This window comes from Eurosta solidaginis, chromosome 3 (assembly GCF_040869045.1).
Source record: "Eurosta solidaginis isolate ZX-2024a chromosome 3, ASM4086904v1, whole genome shotgun sequence".
NCBI classification, from domain to species: domain Eukaryota; kingdom Metazoa; phylum Arthropoda; class Insecta; order Diptera; family Tephritidae; genus Eurosta; species Eurosta solidaginis.
The window spans coordinates 4,570,595-4,596,351 of record NC_090321.1 but is presented as its reverse complement, the minus strand read 5'-3'; the positions used below and the strand labels follow the sequence as shown (position 1 = coordinate 4,596,351).

General features: G+C 34.9%; 1 protein-coding gene across 3 annotated transcripts in view; it reads right to left on the bottom strand.

Annotated features, from left to right (window-relative positions):
• Acsl (Acyl-CoA synthetase long-chain) overlaps positions 1 to 25,757 on the bottom strand; it is an 80,217-nt gene that overhangs the window by 31,353 nt on the left and 23,107 nt on the right. For all 3 annotated transcript variants that reach the window (XM_067770500.1, XM_067770497.1, XM_067770498.1), the window contains exon 2: positions 15,068 to 15,433. In XM_067770500.1, the coding sequence (XP_067626601.1) occupies positions 15,068 to 15,090 (23 nt within the window). In that variant the 5' untranslated portion in view covers positions 15,091 to 15,433. The remainder of the gene's footprint in view (positions 1 to 15,067; positions 15,434 to 25,757) is intronic.

Here is a 25,757-nt window from a genome sequence, read left to right as displayed (position 1 = left end):
GTGGGTCAGAACCCGGTGACAATGCAACATTTGATCAAAAAAAGTTCGCTTGGTGGCGCACGCGGATCGAGATGGTAAGAAAACAAATTTTAATTTGGGAATCTTTCAATCCATTTTTAACTAACTTCCAGGTTACCTAGAGACTTGAAACTTGGCACTTAGTTAGACGCCTAGTGACAATACAACTTATAGAAAACAAATTTCCGCTAGGTGGCGCGCTAGTCAAGATAACTGCAAATCCTTGAAAAACGAGGGGAATCTTGCAATCGATTTTTAAGTAACTTCCCAGTGAGTTAGAGACTTGAAACTTGGGCCGTGAGTCAGAGCCCAAAATTCCAAATGCCTTTTTGTAGGCAGCACTAAAAAAGTGAAAATAAAAAGATGATACATAAATTTTAAGGACTACCTTTATATAAATGGACCAAAAAATAGAAGGCAATTTTTCCTTTAATACACACATAATCTTGTTGAATTTTGACTAAAAAACTTTAACAATAGCTCTTGTAAAAGAACTTTGGGATTTAAAATTATAAAGGTAGAGCGCGTGCTTAAATTTTAAATAATCAATTAGCTAATCCCAAGTACATGGTTTGCCTTAAATTGAAAGATTGCGCTCCACCTTTATAGTTTTAAATTCCAAAATTCTTTTACAAGAGCTATTGTTAAAGTTTTTTAGTCAAAATTCAACAAGATTATGTCTGTATTAAAGGAAAATTGCTTCTATTTTTTGGTCCATTTATATAAAGGTAGCCCTTAAAATTTTTTTATCATCTTTTTATTAAGACATGAGACTTAAAAATTGAAAATGGCTATTTGTCCACATATTTTTTCGTCGAGAATATAATAAAATGAATAACAAATTACAAACAAAAATCGGACGAATAGTGGCAACCAAGAAAAAAAAATTTCTGAATAAAGTTTAAAATAAGATAATAAAAAAAATTTTTTTAAGTTAAACGGTTTTATTGAAACCAGACTTACATAAGGTAATAATAATACTAAAAGCTAGAAAATAATTAGGTAGGTCGCAGGTACTAGTCATGACACTCCTCATCAATATAGGGCGTTGATCAGACAATTAAATAAAAGCATTGGGCGTGAATTTTCTAAAAATGTGGGGCGTAGCATAACCTGATCAAGGTTCAGTTGGTCTTACTTATGACTATCAATAGAAATTTGACGCGTCCAACGCTTTCATTTAATTGTCTGACCAACGCCCTATATTGATGAGGAGTGTCATGACTAGTACCTGCGACCTACCTAATTATTTTCTATCTTTTAGTATTATTATTACTTAATGTAAGTATTGTTTTCAATAAAACCGTTTAACTTAAAATATTTTATCCCAGCGGGTTAGGGGGTCAGAATATTCCCGCGGGAGGTATGCCTGTCGTAAGAGGCGACTAAAATACCAGATTCAAGGGGCTGTGTAGCGCAACCCTTCAGGTTGCCAGCGCAATATATAGCTTCTCCAAACCTAATTGTCAACCTCACCTATCCGCGGCGAATCCTGTTTCACTAACAGACGAGGCTCTGGCGATCCCAAGCTCTTCATGGAACTTGGGGGTGGGGAGGGAGGGAATGGCCTGAAGGTTTAATGTGGCCACATAAATCGTTCCGAGATGGTCGGGCTAGCACCTTAATGGTGCTGTGGTATCGGAGCGTTCCGGATATATATCCGACAAAGGACCATTACATCGATAACACTCCCCAAAGCCTTCGGGGAGCAACCTTATCGCTACAACAACAACAACAAGAACAACTTAAAATTTTTTTTTATTATTTTTTTTTCTATCTTTTAGTATTATTATTACTTAATGTAAGTATTGCTTTCAATAAAACCGTTTAACTTAAACATTTTTTTTTATTTATTTTATTATACTGAAATTTCGCTAGCCAAATTTGAACTTTGTAGCGGCCGCCGTGGTGTGATGGTAACGTGCTCCGCCTACCACACCGTGTGCCCTGGGTTCGCACCCCGGGCAAAGCAAAATCACAAATATTATAAATAAGGTTTTTAAATTAGAAGACAATTTTTCTAAGCGGGGTCGCCTCTCGGCAGTGTTTGGCAAGCGCTCCGGGTGTATTTCTGCCATGAAAAGCTCTCAGTGAAAACTCATCTGCATTGCAGATGCCGTTCGGAGTCGGCATAAAACATGTAGGTCCCGTCCGGCCAATTTGTAGGGAAAATCAAGAGGAGCACGACGCAAATTGGAAGAGAAGCTCGGCCTTAGATCTCTTCGGAGGTTATCGCGCCTTACATTTATTTTTTTTTTTTTTAATTTGAACTTATGTGCTCCAAAGTATTTTGATGTCACTTCTACCGAACTGTATATAATATTTGTTCAAACAGCCAAATCGGACAGACAAGTACGAGTTTTTTTAATATCTCAACTTTTGCGACACCTAGCGTGAATTTTTTTTACTAAAGCGGTTTCTATTTCTGTATGTCAAATATGATTTCCAAATATGAGCGGAATCGGACCACAAATGCGATTTTTGTGAATATCTCGATCCTTGCGCCACCTAGCGCCGATTTTCTTCTTATTATTGCATTATCATCGGGTTCTGAACTATATTCCAAGTTTCAAGCTTGTAGCTTATCGAGAGGTTACTTAAATTTTAATTACAAAATTCGCGTTGGCCGGCCGGCCGTGCAGTCTGTCAAGTCAACCTAAATAAAACCTAAATAAAATCACGTGACTCTGCTTCTCGTGATGGTAATTCTATACGACAGCATGACAATCATAATACATATCCAAAAATATCGGTAGGAGTGTCGAAAGTCACGTTTTGAACTCAAATTCGCGGATCCGAAAACGCGAATAAATAATGTTTCGTCTGTGAAGAGATATTTGCAAAAAAAATTTAAAAATAAACAAGTAAAGGTGTCTAAGTTCGGGTGTAACCGAACATTATATACTCAGCGTGAGCTTCAATTGTACATTTCATATCAGATAAATTACTTTTCTACATAACACGTGGCACCGCCCGTTAAAAAAAATTTCTCCCCATTTCCTCTTACAATAAAACTTGATAAGTGAAATATCATTGATTCAAAACTATTTTTTGCTAAGTTATAGCTTATTATTGTGGCCACCGTGGTGTGATGGTAGCGTGCTCCGCCTACCACACCGTATGCCCTGGGTTCACACCTCGGGCAAAGCAACATCAAAATTTTAGAAATAAGGTTTTTCAATTAGAAGAAAATTTTTCTAAGCGGGGTCGCCCCTCGGCAGTGTTTGACAAGCGCTCCGGGTGTATTTCTGCCATGAAAAGCTCTCAGTGAAAACTCATCTGCCTTGCAGATGCCGTTCGGAGTCGGCATAAAACATGTAGGTCCCGTCCGGCCGATTTGTAGGGAAAATCAATAGGAGCACGACGCAAATTGGAAGAGAAGCTCGGCCTTAGATCTCTCCGGAGGTTATCGCGCCTTAAATTTATTTTTTTTTTTTTTTTATAGCTTATTATTCTAGTCTACGACCCTTTTAAACTTTTTTATATCTAAGTTGCCGTGGTCTTTTACCGATCCCGTCCATTTTTACTAGAAATATTTTCCGCTATAAGGAAAATATGTGTACCCAATTTCATTACGATATGTTAAGTTTTCTTCGAGTTATGGCTCCCGAAACATAGAAAATTGCTTATTTATAAAAGGGGCGGTGCCACGCCCATTTTTTAATATTTGAAGTTTTTCCTATTTATTGTTATAAATCCACTTGGGAAGTGAAATACCATTGATATAAAGCTCTTTTTTGCAAAGATATAGCTTATTTTATTCGTCTACGATCTTTTATATAAAAGTGGGCGTGGTCCTTAACCGATTTCGTTAATTTTTCTTCAAAGCATTCCTTATAGTAAAGGCATTCTCTCTGCCGAATTTTGTTACGATAGGTTTAACGATTGATTTATGATTAATAACACTGGTCGACGGCCAAAATTTACCAGAGACGCCGTTATGAAATTCGTATGTAAAACCACCCCCTGATTTCGAAAATCGAGTTCATTTTTGATTCTATGGTACCGTTTTTGAGATATTTGCAATTTACCGTTATTCGAAAAAACCAAAAAGATGGCTCCCTTTAATTACGTATATCTCACGAACGGGTCAAGCAATTGCAAATAAGTTTACAAAATCGGAAAGACGATAAAATTTGCTATAAATGCATCTTACATTGTTTTTTGCTCAACAATATAGTTTTCGAGATATTAGCTCATCATTTCAGATTTTTGTTTTTTTTTATGAAAAAGTATGAAAAAAATTACTTTTTGCGAGGGCAGCATTCCAAAACCACAACTTTTTTTCCAAATATTTTTTATTTACGTAAAGCTCTGTTTAATTAGAAAAAAGATATGCTATCATCGAAGAAAATCGATGCAAAACTACGTAAGTTATAAGCAATCAAATAAAAATACCCAGGTTGCGCAATTTCAACGTATACCTCAAAACGTATGTATGGTATAAAGAAGAGTGAAATATCTAGCTATGCTCTGTTTCTATTTAGTTAAAAGTTCAATTTATGAATGAAATTGCCCTTATTTTTAACTTTTTTTAAAATTTATTTATGTTTGTACTATATTCTAACAATCTTTATCTTAATTTTATTTTCCTATGTAGTCGAAATAATTATGTGTTCGACTTTGACGCTTATTCAGTTTAGGATCGGTTTCTCTTATGAGAAACCAGCAGTAATCACCCATCATTGCGACGTCCCAGAATCCTTGATATCGATTTTCAATTAATTTCATTTGCTGATGAAACCTTTCGCCATGTTCGTCGCCAAGATTTGCCGGAAAAAGCTCAAATGTGAGTGCAGAAAGTGAATTTTTAACGACATATTTACGCCTGGAAAGAAAATATTAGTTAGGTAAATAAGTTATAGAATTTTGGGAAATTAATTTTAATAAGCCTTTAATATTTACCCATTTTCGCATAATTATTGATTAAGTCTTTCACTATCTGCTCGTAGTTAGGGTTTTTGTGTCTACCGAGAAAAGAAGCAACGACTTTTTCAAAGGATTCCCACGCTGCTGCCTCAACTGATGAGAGTAGTCCTTTGAATTGATTATTGCTGATCAACTTTTTTATTTGTGGCCCGACAAAAATACCTTCCTTTATCTTGGCTTGAGAAATATCTGGAAAAATTGTTTTCAAATAGTCGAATGCTTCGCCTTCTTTGTCCAAAGCCTTAACAAAGTTTTTAATGAGACCGAGCTTGATGTGTAAGGGTGGAAGTATGATTTTCTCTTTCTTGATAAGAGGGGTGTATTTGATGTTATCCACACCAACGGTAAACTCGAGTCTTTCCGGCCAATCCTTTCTGACGTAGTGGTCCTTACGAGCTCGGCTATCCCACTTGCAGAGGAAGCAGCAGTGCTTGGTGTAGCCACTTTGTAGACCGCATAGCATTGCAACGACTTTTAGATCAGAACATATTTTCCAATCATGCTCTTCATATTTGATAAATTTAAGTAGCATTTCCTCGTAGGTTTCCTTTGTATTTACTGCATGTGCTAGCGGGATAGAAGGCTTTTTGTTACCAATATGCAATAATACAGCCTTTAAACTCAGTTTATTGCTGTCTATGAACAATCGCCACTCTTTTGAATCATATGTTTGACCAAACTCTTTGAATAAACCAGGAATGTCGTTGCAGTAGCATATACTGTCTTTCTTGGTATAGTGTTTGGAAAATGGTTCGTGACGAGTTCTACAATATATCACCTTAACATCGGATGATACAAATTTAAATTGTTGCATACGAGAAGTGTGGATCTCGGCGTTTTCCTTGGATAGTTCCAAATCTGTTATCCAGTCATTAAGTTGTGCTTGTGATAGAACGTTTCTCTCCTTTCCCATGCGAAATTCAGTACAACTTGATTCCCCGCACTCAGATGTTACTGTTGACAATGGAACTGGATCCGCAACTGCCGTTGAATGTAGTACTGGTAATGTCACTGTAGGTACGCTGGCATAGGTTACTCTTCTTGATCTTCCAACGCCAAGTACTTTTGTTTGACAAATATAACACTCTATTGAATGGCAAGTAGGTTCTCTCCATATCATTGGTGTATCAAATTTTATTTGTTGTCCGGATTCCGACTGAATCAATTCTACTCGACACGATGTACACAAAGTGTTCGGTGTCCATGGTTTTTCAGCATTTTTAGGCTCAATGCCAAAATACTTGGACTATAAAGTTTTCATATGATCTGAGAATACTCGTCGTCGCCTTATGATAGTATATTGGCCGCACATGAAACAGAACATATCTGGATCGTTATTACACTCAAATTCTCGCGTCCTTTTACTCATTTTATTTTTTTTACTAAATCACGGTTTTGAAATTTGACTTATGAACTGAACTATCTCCGGCGAGCCTTGCAGATGCTATGAAGTTTCAAGGCGCATTAACTCATATTTATACTCGGAACGAGAATAAAATTTAAAAAATCAAATCTTACCTAGACAGAAAGGTTCCTTTTTATACGAAGCCGGGAAAAGAAAATACTACCTGCTTTAGATGTAGGCTTTAAAAATTTTCTGTGTCTTATAATTTTGAAAATCTACCTGCATACTTACCCATAAGTGACGGAAATACATGTTTATAATTACATGCCTACAGCAGCTTTCGAACCCAACCACTCTTCCTTTCGATGCAACCACTCAACCTACTATAAAACAATTCGAGTATTAAAAGTACTATTTGATTTATTTAAAGAAAAAGTATTATCATTGTTATGGTGTTATTCGTTTATCCGGATAATATCCCATTTGCACTTTATACCTTTAATATATGTATGTATACATACATTGAAGTTGCGCAACCTGGGTATTTTTATTTGATCGCTTATAACTTGCGTAGTTTTGCATCGATTTTCTTCGATGATAGCTTTTCTTTTTTCTAATTAAACAGAGCTTTACGTAAATAAAAAATATTTGGAAAAAAAAATTGTGGTTTTGGAATGCTGCCCTCGCAAAAAGTAATTTTTTTCATATTTTTTCATAAAAAAAAACAAAAATCTGAAATGATGAGCTAATATCTCGAAAACTATATGGTTGAGCAAAAAACAATGTATGATGCATTTATAGCAAATTTTATCGTCTTTCCGATTCTGTAAACTTATTACGTAATTAAAGGGAGCCATCTTTTTGGTTTTTTCGAATAACGGTAAATTGCAAATATCTCAAAAACGGTACCATAGAATCAAAAATGAACTCAATTTTCGAAATCAGGGGGTGATTTTACATACGAATTTCATAACGGCGTTTCTGGTAAAGAAAAAAGTTAAAATTCGTGGTCCAGTGTAATTATTGTAAAATTTATTTTATCACAAGTGGGCGGTACCACGCCCATTTTAAACAAATTTTTATCAAGAGTCTCAATATCAGTCAACTCGTCAAATTTCAACATTCTGGGTGTGTTATTTACTAAATAATCAGGTATTTTTTGTGTTGGTGGCCACCGTGGTGTGATGGTAGCGTGCTCCGCCTATCACACCGTATGCCCTGGGTTCAACTCCCGGGCAAAGCAACATCAAAATTTTAGAAATAAGGTTTTTCAATTAGAAGAAAATTTTTCTAAGCGGGGTCGCCCCTCGGCAGTGTTTGGCAAGCGCTCCGGGTGTATTTCTGCCATGAAAAGCTCTCAGTGAAAACTCATCTGCCTTGCAGATGCCGTTCGGAGTCGGCATAAAACATGTAGGTCCCCTCCGGCCAATTTGTAGGGAAAATCAAGAGGAGCACGACGCAAATTGGAAGAGAAGCTCGGCCTTAGATCTCTTCGGAGGTTATCGCGCCTTACATTTATTTATTTTATTTTTTGTGTTTTCCAAAATGTTATACATATATATAAAAAGTGGGCGTGGTTATATCCGATTTCGCTCATTTTCAATACCAAACTATTATGGGTCCAAACTTGGTGAAGATATCTCAATATTTACTCAAGTTATCGTGTTAACGGACGAACGGACGGACGGACATGGCTCAATCAAATTTTTTTTTTTCGATACTGATGATTTTGATATATGGAAGTCTATATCTATCTCGATTCCTTTATACCTGTACAACCAACCATTATCCAATCAAAGTTAAGTACCTGGGCGACCGAACTTTGCTCGGCAACCTTCGAGTATGCCGCATAACTTACTTTGTTCTACATGTCATCATTAATCAAACTCGACTTTTTTTATATGCACATATATTATATATTTTTTTTTTCCAATATTTGATTTCCTTAAAAATAGATTTCAAAAACATATCAAACACTAACCGCAAAATGAACTGGAATGAAAAATTGGAAATGGGAATTCCAGCCTATAGTTTAACGGATTGTTATGATAATTAGTGAAATCGATAACTAAGTTATTTAGGTCGAGTATCTTCATGCGCCGAATTATTAATTTCAAACATTTTTTAGTTATACACTATGAAAGTCTCACAATTTTATTACATTCCAAAACTTGTAAATTTCACGAATGACAACTATCAGTTATGACAACTATCAGTTAGTTTAATTAAATGTCAACTTACTTCCCTAAGCGCCATCTGGTCATAAATAGTTAAATGGTTAGATGTCGTTTTCAAATTGAACATATGCCTCTAGTGTTCAACGGTAGCAAATTACCATGCTGATATATCTTTTCTAATAGTAATCTGTGAGAAATTGCAATCATTCATTTTATATTTGCCAAAAATATGCATTTAAATATATTTTGCTAGAATTTGCAACGGTGCCTTTATATTGCATTTCAATTTTATTAGCGTGTATGAAATTTAGAAAATTAAGTCGAATCATGTGTAAGATTTTTTTACGAAGATTTTTAACTTTAATGTTCTCCTTTAAAGCTTTAATAGAACATGAGTAAGTAGAGTACTATTTCATCTAACTACCCCAACCGTAAATGGCAACCCTACTTTAAAATGTCCCTATTGTAATGCGTAGTGAAATACCTTTCGTTTGATACCCATATCGGCATATCTCATGCAATTTTTTTTTTATTTCGAATAGGTGGCAACTTTGTGAAACATTCTGAGTGGCGACACCTAGGTAGAAAGTTTTAGAAGGTGATACATTATCTCTTTTGGGTTGCAAAAAATTAGATCTTACAAAGCAAAGGGAATTCTAGAGGTCAAAAACAAACGTACATATTGCATCTAAAGCTTTTAAAAAAGTGTTTCGCTCTACCCTAATATATGTATATATGAGAAGTTCCAAATCAAAACGTAATAATTACAATCGAAAATTTTCGAGAAAATTGAAAAAGCGTAATCAAAAAATGTCAGTTCTCAGTACAAATCCAAATTTTTAATCGGAATTTTATGTTAGTAAGATCAACTATTCCTATAATTTTTATGAACAGTCGGAAGATATTGTAAATTAGAATATGACTCTATCGAAATTCTAAAAAATTGTATGCGCACTTATTCCTTTTTAATATGGAACTCCTCATATATACATATGTACATGCGACTATTATCTCGATTTTTGAGACTAAGAACATAGACTAGAAAACGGCAACAAAAAGTAAAATAATAACATAAGTCGCGTGCTGCTAGTCGCAAGTTAGTATTAATTCGAGGTGATAAGATTTTAGACAAGACATCCACGCTCAGATGTATAGGGAGTTAACTCGGATTTCTTAAGTTTTGAAGTTATACATACTACCGGCTTTCTGAACCAATACCGACCGATCTGTTTGAACGATTCAATAAAGGTGCATTATTCAACGTGCGGGCTAATTTCCATGAGTTCCAGATCAGAGTCTTTGGTTTATGAATGAAATGTGATCAATATATTGTAACGAATTTACTTGCAATTTCCCTTATTTGCAACCTTCTGCTAAGTTCGAATCACTAAACTGTTGAATAAATAACTCCAATATTGAATAATGGAAAAATGGCCTTTATTAAAGTACTTCACAATAACACTTATACTTATACTCCACTGTTGTCGCCCTTTTATACTGTCCGACTTCCTCGTTGCATATTTCTAGGCTTTTCTAATTCCAGAACTTACTTGTTAGTTATAAACTTCTCAGCTACAACTACAGATGTATAATTTGTATAGCTTCTCTCATGCCCCATGCCCTTGTATGTGTGAGCGACACTTCCACAATCACAATTGCATACCTTTAGGAGCATTTCAGATAAGATATCTGCATGTGCTTGTGCGTTGCTCTCAGCTGCGTCTACCTACATATGTGTAGACATAACGATTGATTTATGGATGTGCATGCAAGGCGCTGCTTAGCATCGGCTTAGAGATGGCAGCACCCCTTAATTTTGCTAATATTCGTAACAATATGATTTTTCTCTAGGTATGTATGTATATCAAGTGCTTGTTAACGTTGTTGGATACCCTATAGCGAGTCCCTGCAGACAAAAACCTTATAGAATTATACATTATTTAATCACTGATAAATTGAAATTAAGTTCCATGGCTGATTGTGAATATTAAGGCATAAAAAGGTGTACCCCCAACAATTGTGCTCAACGCCCCTAATCCTGAAAAAAAAAGAAATCAGATGAAATTTACTAAATCTAGCTTACCAAAATTTCAAGATAATCTTGCTTTTATAAATCCGATCCCGAAATTAACCCGGCGTATATTATATTGCGCCCAAATAAACAAACTTGGCGGGACGGCACCTACTGGTTTTTAAGCCGGCTCCGAACGGCATCTGCATGGCAGATGAGGTTTCACTCAGAATATACTGAGATACCCTCGAGTGTTTGCCAAACTTACGCTTAGGAAATGTTTCTTCTTATTGAAAAAACTTGTTTCTAAAATTTTAATATTGCACTGACGGGGGCGTGAAGCCAGGATCTTTGGTGTGATAGGCGGAGCACGCTACCATCACACCACGGCGACCGTTAATACACCAAAAGTATTTACTGCATTTACAAAAATATTATCAAAAACTTTTGTACATTGAACTGTTATTGATTTTGATATCAAACTTATCAGCTCAAAGTCGGTCGCACAACATAATTTCAACGATAAAAAGTTATAAATATCGACAAGTCTGTCATTTAAAATTTCATTAAAAATCTTGAACCACAAGATAAGCAACAAATCGCACAAAAAACAAAGAATTTGTACAACATTACTTTCCATTTATTATTGATTTATTTAAAATGGATACTTTTTATTGCTGAACCGAGATATGCCTTATCTTCGACAAATTTAACGGTTTCGCATTATGTACATGGCGTGCCTAAGTGGTTCCCTAAAGGCAAGCCCAGGCCATTATTTACCCATAAAAAATAAACGTGTTCGTTTATTTTCATATTGTTTATTTGTCTCTACGCGTTTGTTTGTTTTACCTTGGTTATTGCTTTGTTTTTTTTGTAAAACAATTTTAAAAGTCCGAATATCCCGGCGGCGCTGGATTCAAGTTCAGCGAGGAGCTACATCAAAATACTTTACAAAACAGTTTTCTTAGCGGGGTCCCTCTTGGCAGTGGTTTTCCAAAAACTCCGAGTGTATTTCTGCTATTAAAAGCGAAATTCAACTGCTTTCCCGTTCCGAGTTGGCATAAAACACATAATTAATAATAAACTTAAACAGCTCGACAAAAATTTTGCTCTGACTACAACAAAGCGGAGGTATGTATATTGCGCCAATTTATTTATTATTATTAAAAGCACATGCATATATACTGAAATTAAATTTATCTGAACTCACATTATCTTGGTATAAAAAATGGCCGAAATCCGACTATGACCACGCCCACTTTTTCGATATAGAAAATTACGAAAAATGAAAAAAATGCCATAATTCTATACCAAATATGATATGGTAATTGGATTGGTTTATTGACGCAAAATATAGCTTTAGAAAAAACTTTGTAAAATGGGTGTGACACCTACCACATTAAGTAGAAGAAAATGAAAAAGTTCTGCAGGGTGAAATCAAATGCCCTTGGAATCTTGGCAGGTATTACATATATAAATAAATTAGCGGTACCCGACAGATGATGTTCTGGGTCAGCCTGGTCCACATTTTGGTCGATATCTGGAAAACGCCTTCACATATACAGCTAGGGGCCACTCCCTTTTAAAACCCTCATTAATACCTTTAATTATATACCCATATCGTACGAACACATTATAGAGTCACCCTTGGTCCACTTTTATGGCGATATCTCGAAAAGGCGTCCACCTATAGAAAGAACTAAGGCCCACTCCCTTTTAAATAATCATTAACGCCTTTCATTTGATACCCATATTGTACAAACAAATGTTAGATTCACCCCTGGTCCACCTTTATGGCGATATCTCGAAAAGGCGTCCACCTAAAGAACTGAGGCCCACTCCCATACTCATTAACACCTTTCATTTGATACCCATATCGTACAAAACCATTCTAGAGTCACCCCTGGTCCACCTTTGTGGCGATATCTCGAAAAGGCGTCCACCTGCCCACTCCCTTCTAAAATACTCTTTAATACCTTCCATTTGATACACATGTCATACAAACACATTCCAGGGTTACCCTAGGTTAATTTTCCTACATGGTTCATTTCCCTTATTTTGTCTCCAAAACTCTCAGCTGAGTATGTAATGTTCGGTTACACCCGAACTTAGCCTTCCTTACTTGTTTTAGCATAAAAAAGTTTAGAATATTTTTAAATGCGGAAGTAGGTACTTTGACAAAAGAATGCAGAACAGCTTTGTATGTTATTCTATATTAAAATAATAATAGTTTTTGGATTAGGATTATAGAATTTTTTAACCACATTTTATCCATATATTAGTAATATTTGTCTCTTTATATTGGATGCATGCATGTAGCCTTGAATGCATGGACGTTTTTCGCAGTCTTAATTAATAAAGATAAAAAAAGCTTTGTTGAATGAACTGAAAAATAATTCAACTTTGAAAGAATTTTTTTGCATTCCGATGCTATGCCTGAACTTAAAACGCCTCACCAATGGGCTTCTGATTATTTCAGGCTTAAATTAACTAGGTGAAGCCACTTGAACATCCTGCCAGGCTGTTGACGGATAAGATATCACACTTGTTTTGTACACAATGGTCGCAGAGGCGGTGAAGTCAACAGGACCATTCACGTTAGCAGATGTACTTCGCGAAATTCGCTTCAGAATAAGCAACAGCAGCGGCTCTGACAGTGCCGGCGCAGTACGATTTTGACATTAGTCCATCGAATTTACAAAAACAAAGTAAATGCAACTTTTATTTATGTTTGTAGGTATGTCACCATGCTGCCACCTTGTATGGTTCCGCCATGAGAAATAGACAGCTCTAATAGCTCTTTTTTTGCAGCGTCGTTACAGCTTATCATTATTACTCTTTTACTCTTCTTTCTCCCCCTTCCTATCCTTCTCCACTTTCCTTTTTGTAACCTTATACCTCTTCCTCACTCTTCTCCTCTTTCTCTAAATATTTGTCTTTCGCTTAACCATCACCTCTACTCACCCCTCTGCCTTTTCCTGTCTTCCGTCTCTGTACAACTCTCATTCCCTTTACTTATCGCTCTCTCTTAAAGCTTAAAGTTAAGCTAGGCCGACCTGCGATATTCTTCTAACAAACAAGTTTAACAAATTAAATTAACATGTCTTCAATTAGTTTTAAACATAGTACAATTTAGTACGCTCTCACTTTTTGATTGACCTGGAAAAGTTGGGCTAGCTTAAGAACTCTTATTGTGTATATTTGTATTTTTGCATCTATACAAACGCTAATTTTGAAAGGCTGTTACATTTGCAAAAACAAATTCTTTGCTCAAACAATTTGTACCTATTGATAAGCGAAATATGGTGTGATGGCAGTTTTTTATTTTTTTATTTATATATTTTTTTATTTCATTCTTTTAAATTTAATCAATTTTGTTATTTTTATATGTATTCGTTGCTGTACATTTTTAAAATTAAAATAATGATCGGCATTGTGCTCAAAATAAATACTATCACACACAAAAATTCTAGATTGACTTACGGTTCGCAAAAATGTTTAAGGACCAAAAGTCATTTTAACAAAGGACCAAAACTTGTTCAAGTTTAATTTTTTTGTCACAAGCAGTTTTTAATGCGACATTGCAGTATATAATATATATATATATGTATATATATAATAGAGGAAGTGGGAGTAAATAAAACAGGCGAGAATGGTATTTAGAGTGGAATGATTTACCAACAGTATTGGGCGGCGAAGTCTCTCCCACTATAAATCAGGCAACGAGGCTGTTCTTTTCTGCAAGGCCACTCCATTCAATTGCGCAAGGCATAACCGTCACACTTCCGTACCCCGTCTATTGTAACTCTGAGATGACAGGAATGTCAGCATTTGCCTCCCCGATACCATCAGCCAACGTCTTCTTAATGAATTTTAAAAATAAATGTTCAGAATTGGCAGGGTCGAAAAATAACAGATTCAGGCTGTGCGCTGAAAAGGTCATCGTGATTGTATAACGCACTAAGACCATGTTTCCATATACACCTATCTACAATAAATCCACGAAAGTTAATATACACGTACCAAATATGTCGCATCCCTAGGAACTAGGATATTAGCTGTCCAAATTTTCCCTCGAATCATTGGAAATCGTGACCACATTCTACTTCCTAGGGATTGGATAAACGCGTAGACCAACTTTTTGTGAATTTATTGTAGATTAGCGGATGTGCAAAGATGGTTTAACTCTTCTTCGAAAGGATAGATTCGTTTTGAAAGTAAGTAAACTAAAGGGCAAGTTATGCTAGGCCGGTAAACGAAATTAAAAATGTAAATTTTAAAAATTTTGCAGTGCAAGCTGTCAAACATAAGTTGCAATAAAAATAAAATGCTAGCACATATAATGAAACGAAGATAAGAAAAAACCAAAACCACGAACGAATTATTGAGATAACTTGTAACCAAGGCATCAGCAAGTGGACTTCAAACCAAAAAAGGTAAAATAAATAATATGTGATATATGTATGCATATATATTTAATAATAAGACATTTAAAGTTATATAATTACGTAAGCATGAGTATTTAATATTGAGAGTATGACAAACTTTATGAAAAAATTGTGGCTATGATTTTTTAATTGTACTTACTTGGCATCATCTTCGATAAACATTTTTGAATTAGCAATGGTCCAACAATAAAAAAGGAGTTAATTGGAGTAACTCAAATTTTCACACTTCTGTTTGTTTTTTTAAGCTCCTTTGTATTATTTCTTAGTTTTGTTGTGTTTTATATTTTACTTATACTATGTATTGTTTTGTCATTCGTAAATATGTTGACTACCGTCAGCTGACGTGTTGTTGTTTTCTTATGATGCTGATGTTCAGCTGTTGATATTTTTGGACGATATTTTATAGTATTTATTTGGATATGCTTAACGCAAATATTGCTGATGTCCTTCTATCTGTTTGTCATATATACTTATATCTTTAAACTAGACGTGAATGACGTATGCCCTGTAACGAGAAAATACAAAGAGAAACGGTACAACTAATGTGAAGATGAACGAAAACATATAAATGAACAGTAAGTAAATAAATAATTATTACTACAAATAGTTTAATAGTAGCCGTGTTTTTCTTTCAAACGCGTATACGTTTCGTTTGCGCGTGAAAAAAAAACGCCTATCCTCGCTTAGATAATCCTTAGGAGACCCATCTAGCGGCTGTGGTTAAACAACTAGCTACAGCAACATGGTGTACCGAAAAGCGGAGACACAACGCTCTGATGACCATAGGGTATAACATATAGCTGAATCAGTTACGATGAATTGTGGACACACATAGAATAGATAGAATTAGTGTAGAGGGTGAAACAAAGACACATATTTCAGTTACATCTGAGTATAATGCGTATTGAAATTTAGTAGGACAAAATTTACGCCCAGCAATTTCAGAGGTGTATTTAAAGTGTGTCGCTTAGCAGTCCATATAAAGTTTAAGCGTAAACGGATATACGCGTGTTAAAAAACACGGCTAGTGTTTCTCTCCACAAGCAGAATGAGTACAAAATATCGTGCGTAAAATTAAATTGATGAACACATGTAGAACGAAGCGGCATAAGGAATGGAAATAAACGAAATTTGTTAAAAATAATCCCAGTGTAATGAAGAAAATCGTCTCAAAATTATTTTTAATACACACACCGCCATTACCAGTTGTTGTTGTTGTTGCGATAACGACACTCCCCGAAGGCTATACCGCCCTCCAACCCCCTAGATCCATGAGGAGTTCGGGGTCTCCATAGCCTCGGCTGTTAATAAAACAGAATTCGCTACGGATAGGTGAGGTTCACAATTGGGTTTGGAGAAGCTATGTATTGCGCTGGCAACCTGAAAGGGCTGCGCTACACAAACCCCTTGAATCCGGTATTTTAGTCGCCTCTTACGACAGGCATACCTACCGCGGGTATATTCTAACCCCCCTAATCCGCTGGGGTACCGCCATTACCTGTGTTGTTTCTTTGCAAACTTATGAAATATATTAGAAATTGAAAAAGGAAGCAAAGAATTTACAATTGCCAAATAATATCTGAAGTAAATTACTTTGCATTACTTTTCTGATTTTATGGTATATTTGGTAGAAGTCTAGAACAACGGTCGACTGCTAATACGCCTCCAAAAATATCAAACATCCTCTACAATAATAATTAATATTTTTCTGGTTGTATATCCTGGACTAGTGGCGATGAATAAAGGAAATTTTTCGCAAACTAGAGACTCTGCACTTCGGTAAACCTTCGAACATGTAAAAACGCCGTTATTAAATACTAGAATTGCAATAAAGAACTGTTGTACTCGTTGAGCATGTTAACTTATTCATTCCGTTTGTTCTGAACATTCGAGTACATTTAAGTATTCATGGAATCATTTTTATATTTGAAATATAATTTATATACATATTTCGAATATTCTAACCACAAGAGGTAGTTCCGAATATTCCAAATTAACAGTTAATCCGGAACGATTTCATGAATACTTATGCCCCTATTGCCGTTTACAACTCAACTTAGTTGGGTTGTAATTAAAACAACTCAACTTTAAGACAACTCAACTCCTGTTTGATATTACGAATTACAACTTATTTCAGTTGAAATTCAATTGAGTTGCCAACTTCAGAAAGTGATGATTTGACAGATAAATGAACAGCTGATCAATTTTTAGCGGAAATTTAAGGATTTACAAGTGATGTTGTTATTAAAAGCAAAACGGATATTATATGAAATCTATTTTATAATGGCGAAAATGTTGGTGATTGATATGTCGCGAAAACAAAAAACATTAGCGTGATCGTTCGAACCACCAAGCCAAGTAAGAAAATGTTTAAGTGACAAATGATGAGCCCCAAATGAAGTTATTTTGCAGATTTGAAAGGAAGCATTTTGCTCATTACTAAACACAATTAAGGACCATTTCCGCAAACGCATTCGAGGGAAGGCTTTATCCCTATTTTAAAATTATGCGCCACACTCAGATTCCTTGCTGATGGCAGCTATCAAAAATGCTGTGGAAATGATTTTGGTGTTGGACTGGTTTTAGATATTATTGAGGAGCATATTTGTGCGAAGTGGATTAAAACCCACACAGCAAAAATTCTATTTTACTCTAAAACAGGATTCCCAGGAGTAGTGATTAGTATCAATGAGACTCACGTTCGCATAATTTCACCTATTTTGGCTGTATCCGAACTGCGGCCAGCCTCGTCCAACTTCGGAATGTCGCTCCATAAAGTCAAAAAGTTATTCAATGTAATTATTCGTTTAGACGTTGTTTTTTTCCATAAATGTGTACAAAATTGTTGATTATTGTTGGATTAAAAAAGGTTTAATACCGGTTTAAATTTTTTTTTTTTTTTTTTGGTAACGTTTAAAGGTGGTATCAAAAGACGCGTTTCGATCTCCGTTTTTAGGATTCGAAAGCGGAAATTAAAAATTTTATTTCTGTCGAAAAATATTTACAAAAACCCACAAAAAGGGCCGAGAGTGTCCGAAATATGAGGCCCGTTCCACAGTTTTTGTGCACAGAACATCGTTCTGCGTTGGCGGCCTTTGGTCGCGATTTGTAAAAATAACCCTGGGTGGGTCCAGTGCCTTTCAGCATTATTGTGTACAAAAAATCTGGCAAAATACAACCACATGAAATTAGATTTTATTAGAAATTAAATTTTTAAAATTTGTTTTCCGATTCTTAAATCGGAGGTCGAAACGTGTATTTTGATACCAACTTTGAAAATTTTTGTTAAAAATTAGGTGTTCGTTGTTACATTTTTTCAAAACAACTGCAAAATTGTATGAGACAACTGCTAGTAATCAGTTGTAAGATTTTGACGTCTTTGACAACTACACCAACACAAGGTTGTAAACGGTAATGCCACAAAAAAAAATTGTTAGACTAGACAACTCAACCGACAATTTTTTTGACAGGTTGAGTTGTAATCTGTAATACCAAATTGCGAAATTTCAACTCAACCAGAGTTGAGTTGTAAACGGTAATAGGGGCATTAAACAGAAAAGAGCTCTCCGAAGTTTCAGAATAAAAAGGTAAATGCACTCCTTGTGTACAAACTGAACTGCTTAACTCTCCTGTCAAAGTAAAAGCCTGAGTTGTTACGAAGTCTGCCATTTTTCTATTTTTTTGTGAGATCAAAGCAACTGAACCAGCCCTACCTCGAAGTATTTTTCAAAAATTCGCTATCTCAGAATTTGTTTCAAAGGCCCTATCTCTGAATTAGGTTGAAGAACATTGTATTTCAATTTTTTTTTTTTCATAATCCTCTTATCTCATTTCATAATTATTGAATTTATGCACAGAAATGTCGGTTTTTTAACAAATACTGAAATAGTGTATTTTTAAATAAAAATTTCAAGTACGGCGTTCTTCAAACATATTCTGAAAAAACGATAAAAGCAATATAATTCCTTATCATTTTACGAAATATTAAGTCAAAAGTGAATAATTTCCCTAAAACCTGTTTGCATTTACAAATTTACTATCGCTACTAATATGTATACTAATGAAGGTATTTTCTACTACAATTTTCGTGGAAGGGATTGAATTATTCTGGACTTTCCTTGCTTCGTAAAAGCCACCCATACCGATTTCTAATTTTGGCAAACAGTCTCGAAGCTCTGCTGACATTAAAGATCTAATGATTGAATCATGATATTTAATAATCAATCTCAAAATAAAAAAAATAAAAAATAAAATAAAAAGGACATCGAAAAACAAACAAAGTAAAAGATTCAAACTCATCCTCAAGAAGAGCTGCTCTACTACTCTAAAAATAGAATTTATTTTATTGCTTTACTTTTCGCTAAAATATAGAAGTTATTTGGGGGACTCATGTAACCGTATAAATGCCTTATAAAGTGTGTAAACATATAAATTTATCTAGTGCGTAAACGAGCTGTCAAATTTTGTATGAAAAATCATTTACACAATTTGTATAAATTTACGCGCACATTTCATTGTGTAAACGCGGTAAACTCAAAGGAATGCAACCTTGCAGACATTACAGCAGGCATTTTCATCAGAAATCTCCAACATTAGCAAGTCATTTACAAGTATATCTTAGTAAAAACATTTTAGTTTTGATTTTTCACTTAATCGTGGCATTTTTTAATTTGTATAACAATCAAAAAAATGTTCGGCAATAATACAGCCGATAAACAATCAAGTTTATCAAGAGTATTACTAGGTGCGTTCATATAACAGCAAGTGTAAATGGATATAATTTTACACCTTATAAGTGTATATGCTTTCATGAGTCCCCCTATTGTATACTTTGTTGTCGCTTGGCCACTGGCATCGAGTGTGTCGCTCAGGCGGTCTAACTAAGAGCTACATTACATCTATCATACTATTGCACAGTGTATTTGACCACGTTTTCCAGTAATACCGTTGTGAAAGTTTTCCTCATGACATTATAAAAGATCTTACTTAAGCCCATTAATATATACATATGTATGTATGTCAGTTTATACTCTTAATACGAAAACATTTTATACTAAATAAATATTGCGCATATGTAAATCAAATTCATACTTTAAACTTAATTTCTCGCAAACCAGTTACGACAAAGCACACGATTTGATAAAATATATATTTTTATAATAATTTAAATATTTGTACTACGTAGATTTACATGCATGTATGTACATATGTATGAATGTTTGTATGTATGCATGTATGTAAGTATGTAAAATTAAGTACACTCGTAAAACACAATTTGATGACCAACAACAATAAGAAGAATAAAAACAAGAATTAGCAATAACAACCATATGAATAAACATAATAAATAAACACAATGGAAAGCCGGCAAGTAAAAGCAAAGGAAAATAAAGAATACAAAAATATAAATATGTAGCTTTTATACGGGTATGTGTGTGAAGAATACTACGTAAATTTTTTTTAAATACATAATAAACAACGCAAACAAAAATGATGCCAAACTCCCACGCAAACACTCGACACCGGAATTGAGTGCCAAAAAAAAAATCTTGGTTGGACTTTGACAATTGGTGAATTCATCTGTAAAGAGATTTATTTTTAAATTATTTCTGAATACAATAGATACCGACGGCTGAGTGCAAGATCACTCTATCTCGGCTGTAGGTTGAAAACGCTTTAGAACAGCTTAAAAAGGCGCCTTACCTATTTTTTTTTATTTGAACGGGCAATCGGAAAAGCGATTCAGGAGACGAGTTTAAGATATCAGAAAAAGTATTTTTTTACATAATGTCCATGGAAGTTTCGAAATATTTTTTTCTTTATTCGTCTCAAATATTTGTTTGAATGCTACTTGTTTTGTTTTCTTATGGGTTTTGTAGGTCTTATTAAGTTGTTGTTGGCGCTTCTATTGGCGTTGCTTTAGTTGCGAATTAGAAAAAAATTATTCGTTCAGAGTTTCCAGGCGTATGGCAACAGCGGCAGCCGTGGTTGGTGGTAGCGTGGACGTGGGGTTCAAACATCAAAAATTTAGAAACAAGTTTTTTTCAATTAGTGTGTATTTCTGTCATGAAAAGCTTCTCAGTGAAAACTAATCTGCCTTGCATACGCCGTTCGGAGTCGGCGTAAAACATGTATACAGGCCCGTCCCATCAATTTCAAGGATAAATTAATAAAAGCTCGAAGCAAATCGGAAGAGAAGCTTGGCCTGAAACCTCGTCGGAGTTATTTATAGGCACTTTCTTAATTTAAAAAGTTATAATCTTACATTCAATGTCGTTTCCAAATTTATTTATATCATTAATTTTTGATATGTTTTTTGTAAATTTTTTTTAAGATATAATTTTTTATTTTTACTTTTCTCATTTTTAAAACCTTTATTTTTCCGATAATTTCCACAACTTTATTTAACTTTTCAGTTATTTTTGTTTTATTATTTTTGTTTTCATATTCATTTAAATTTTTTATTCTTTGCTTTAAGTTTTTTATTATTTTTAATTTTTTACTATAACAATAACCTACAAAAACAACATTTTGCCTAAAATTCTATAGTTTTTTGTTAATTTTAACTAATTTTTTTAAATTTTAATCTTTCTTTTAAAATTGTTTATCAATAAATTCTACTAGTTTACATCTCTGACTCTCCGCGAGAAAAGACGCCTAACAGGAAAGAAATCAATTTAGATAGCACTTGACAATTTTTAAAAACGTCACGGTACTGGGGAAAGGCTCTCTTAATTCCTCTGATGCGTAGGCTTCTCCGCTCCTCTTCTCCGCTAGGATTAACCTGCTGTTCCATAACGTACCTCATTAGTTGTCTGCTTATTTTGCTCCCAGAGTTTGACCTATCGCTTGTAACGCTTTTGTCTACTCTCGCTTATGACTCTATTCTCTCTCTACTCCTTGTTACCAACACTAGGTATCGGAAAGATTGCGTTGAAATACAGCCGGATATACCCTCTGACTGCAAATCTTCCAATAGAAGAAGTTCTTGGGCATGGAAATCTCCCCGCCCTTCATATAGGCAGCCGGCGTAGATGACATGCCCATTAAGCTCTCAGGCACATAGTCTGGGGCTATGGAGTTCAGCTAAGCCATCACATCTCGACAAGATACCTACCCTAGTGAACGCTTTGAGTAGCTAGTAGTAACAAAAAATGAAAAAATCATGTTTTGACAAATTCAAGTCCACATTATGATGACATTTTCCATACATTATAAATAATGTCTACAAATGTAGGATACCAGCTGGGAGATGGTGTTTTTTTTTTTAAGTAGGACCAGTAGGGGTAGGTAAAACAACAGTTCGAATAATTTTAAGCGCTTAATCGACTTAAAAAATCATAATAATTTGCTACAAATGTAGACTGCCGGGCGCATAAAGGTTAAGTATCGAATTATCACAGAATTATTGCTTATTTTGAAAAAACATTTAATATATAAAAAGTGGGAGTGATTACATACCTATTTTGCCCATTTTCGGCAGGAGTTTCCGTCGTGGTCAGAAGAAGTAGTACGTTGAATTTTTATCACAATATATTTATTTTAAAGAAAGTAATGATGGCAAAAAAATATTTGCGAATGACTCCTCGGACGGATGGACCGATGAATGGATAAGCAATGCCGATTTTTTTCGGTTTAGTTTAATCTGCTATAAAAGAAATGGCTAGGCGCTACCACCAATCAAGTTGAAGAAGGCTACCAAAAAAGTTTAATATTTTTTCGTGAAATCTCGAACATGGTTCAGAGGCTTCTGGAAATACAATACGTAGGGCAAAATTTTCCGTTACATATCACACGCATCGAAGTATTCAATAAAAATCGATTTTTAAGAAACTTTCCATTTATCTATTTGTAACCTGGCACGATGGAAGGTTATACAATTTTTTTGTATGTACATGACCGGAAGCCCAATGTCGGAGATTTTATCGAACTCCTTATTGTGTCGTTACTTTACTTATCTCTGTTGCAATTTTCTTTCCTGGCAAAAGTTGCATATTTTTAGATATGCATTGTATGGACAAAGTTAACCGATATCGCGCCATTGATTTTTCGATAGGATTTGGGCTCAGGAAAAAAATTTCCACTACGCATACCCAAAAAAATAAGTTTCGAACCTGCGAAATTTCATTTTATTTACTTTTTTTCAACTTTGATTTTTAAGGTTTTTTTTAAGACCTACTAAAAAAATTTCAAATGTATACCCTGTCCGAACCAAAAATGTATACATGAAAATTTTACAATCAAATGAAAATTTTTTTAGTAGGTCATGAAAAAAACCTTAAAAATCAAAGTCGAAAAAAAGTATAAAAAATGAAATTTCGCAGGTTCGAAAATTATTTTTTTGGGTATGCGTGGTGGAACTTTTTTTCCTGAGCCCAGTCTAATATGCATACATATTTTTCTTACTATTTTCTTCAATCACTATTTTCTCTACATGATGGCGTGATCCAGGAATTAATATCCCTAATATCAATCAAATAATTCTGCAACCATTAAACTATTTACATATTGCATTCGCCAATTATTCAATCTAAGACACATTTATGAGTCGATAGTCCAAATTACAATTGCCCGCACATTTAATTCGTCGCCGTCGAAATAAAATTATTTTATTTGTATTGCTTTCAAAAAGTTTACACAGTTTTTCTAATCTAATGATAAGTTGCTAGAATATACAAATAAATTACAATAATTTGGCGCGATATGAGAAGATTAATACCTGTACAACCAAACGTTATCCAATCAAAGTTATAATACGCTGTGTACAAGTACAACTGGGTATAAAAAACTAAACAACATGCAAATATCGTACCGTTTTAGTATCTACAATCCACTTAGATATTTGATGTTGATAGCACCGTAGCACAGAGGTTCGTGTCTCCGCTATTAATCACAACTCGTTTTGTAGCGAGTTATTTAACCTCTGCAGCGAGTCTTCAATAATTGCTGCTAGATGGGTCTAACTCTCCTTTGGGCGCCTAGCATAGAGAGTTACGAAAAAGCATACATACAAGTGAAGCTAATACAACCGCGTTAAAAATTAAGTTGTCCAACGATCGTAAAAGAAAATGTAGGAAAATATAATTAAGCCTAAATGAGAATGCCTGTATTTATTTATCTAACAATTTAACAGACATTATTTTTGCATTTTTCTCGGTATCAGTCAAAAAATAACTTAAAATGTACGGATTAAAGCTTGAGATGTTTTCGAAATAAAAATTTTGCAATTGTCTGGCTGGACAAAGCTTAGTATGTACTATGTAAAGTGTGCGGCAATCACGCTATTGATTTCTAATATCGTTACGAAGAAAATATATGAAAATCAGCCTATATAGAATGACGAGAGTAAGAACTATCGTTTTGAACATTTTTGCACGATATCTGCTAAGCCCACTATGACTCAAGCTTCATAGTATACCAACATTCTTGTTTCAGTTGGATGTATGCGCTGATAAAATTAAGGCTTTCATAAAATGACGAAAGTTTGGCAGTCACGGGCTCTTGTCATATTAAAAATATTTGTAATTGGATTGGATTGACGTCTACGAATGTCGTTGTTTATAACAAAAGATAACTGCCTGATCCAATGCCTGCCGCAGTTTTTATACTCAAAACATTGTGTGGGGATGGAACGTCCGTAACGTTGGAATCACCCATACATAGCTGGTTGTATATATATAAATATTTTGTCCTTGCCACACACATACACTTTTCAATAAATAAAATAAATGCAACGCACGATAGCCTCCGAAGAGATTTTAGGCCGAGCTTCGTCGCATTTGCGTCGTGTTCCTTTTAATTTTACCTACAAACTGACGGGACGGGGCCTACATGTTTCACTCCGACTCCGAAAGTCATCTGCAAGGCAGATGAGTTTTCACTGAGAAGCTTTTAATGGTAGATATTCACTCCGAGTGCTTGTCAAATCACTGCCGAGGGTCGAACCCGCTTAGAAAATCTTTTTTCAAATTGGAAAAACATGTTTCTAAGTTTTTTAAGTTGTTTTGCCCGGCCGTGAGCTCAGGATAAACGGTGCACGCTACCACCCCACCACGCGTATTCCCACCGTGGTGTTGTGCTGAGTTCAAGTAACGTGAGACACACTCTCAAAATACATAAGCAAACGTTTTTCTAAGCGGTGTCGCCCCTCGGCAGTAGTTTCGCAAACCCTCACAGTGTATTTCCATCGTGAAAAGCTTCACACCCGAAATTTATCTGCAACTGTCGCTCGGAGTCAGTATAAAGTATGTAGGTTCCGTTCTGCCATTTTATACAATATGCGCTAAGTAATTACATTATTATTTGAAAATAGGCATTAACACGTATCAATTCTGAAGTATTTGATAACAGCGGCAACACTGCAGGCAAATAGAAAACTGCTAGCTACGTATGTATATGCATGCATGCACAAAATATAGCTCATAGTGGTTAGCAATGTCGAGAAAACCCCGCTATTATACACGCTGAAAATCGTATGAGTTTAAGGGGAAATGACGTGTTCAACAGCGGCAGCGAGCAAAGCATTTGTTCTCCTGCGCAGCTGCTAATGATTGCGGTGATTGTTAGCCACTTCGCCGCAACACACACATAAGCAAGTCTACCCCTTAAACATGTTTGGGGATATGGATAGCCAAGAGCATGGTTGCCATACCATGTTTGCATTTTGGACCAAAATTCATCGAAAAAAGGACAAATTAAAAAAGGAACAACAGTTTTTTTTTTTTATAAAAGTAATGAATTTAGCAGTAATTTGCATGTAAAAAATAAAGGACTACATCAAAATAAAATAATTATTATAAAACCAGTTTTACATTTTTAAGACTTTCATC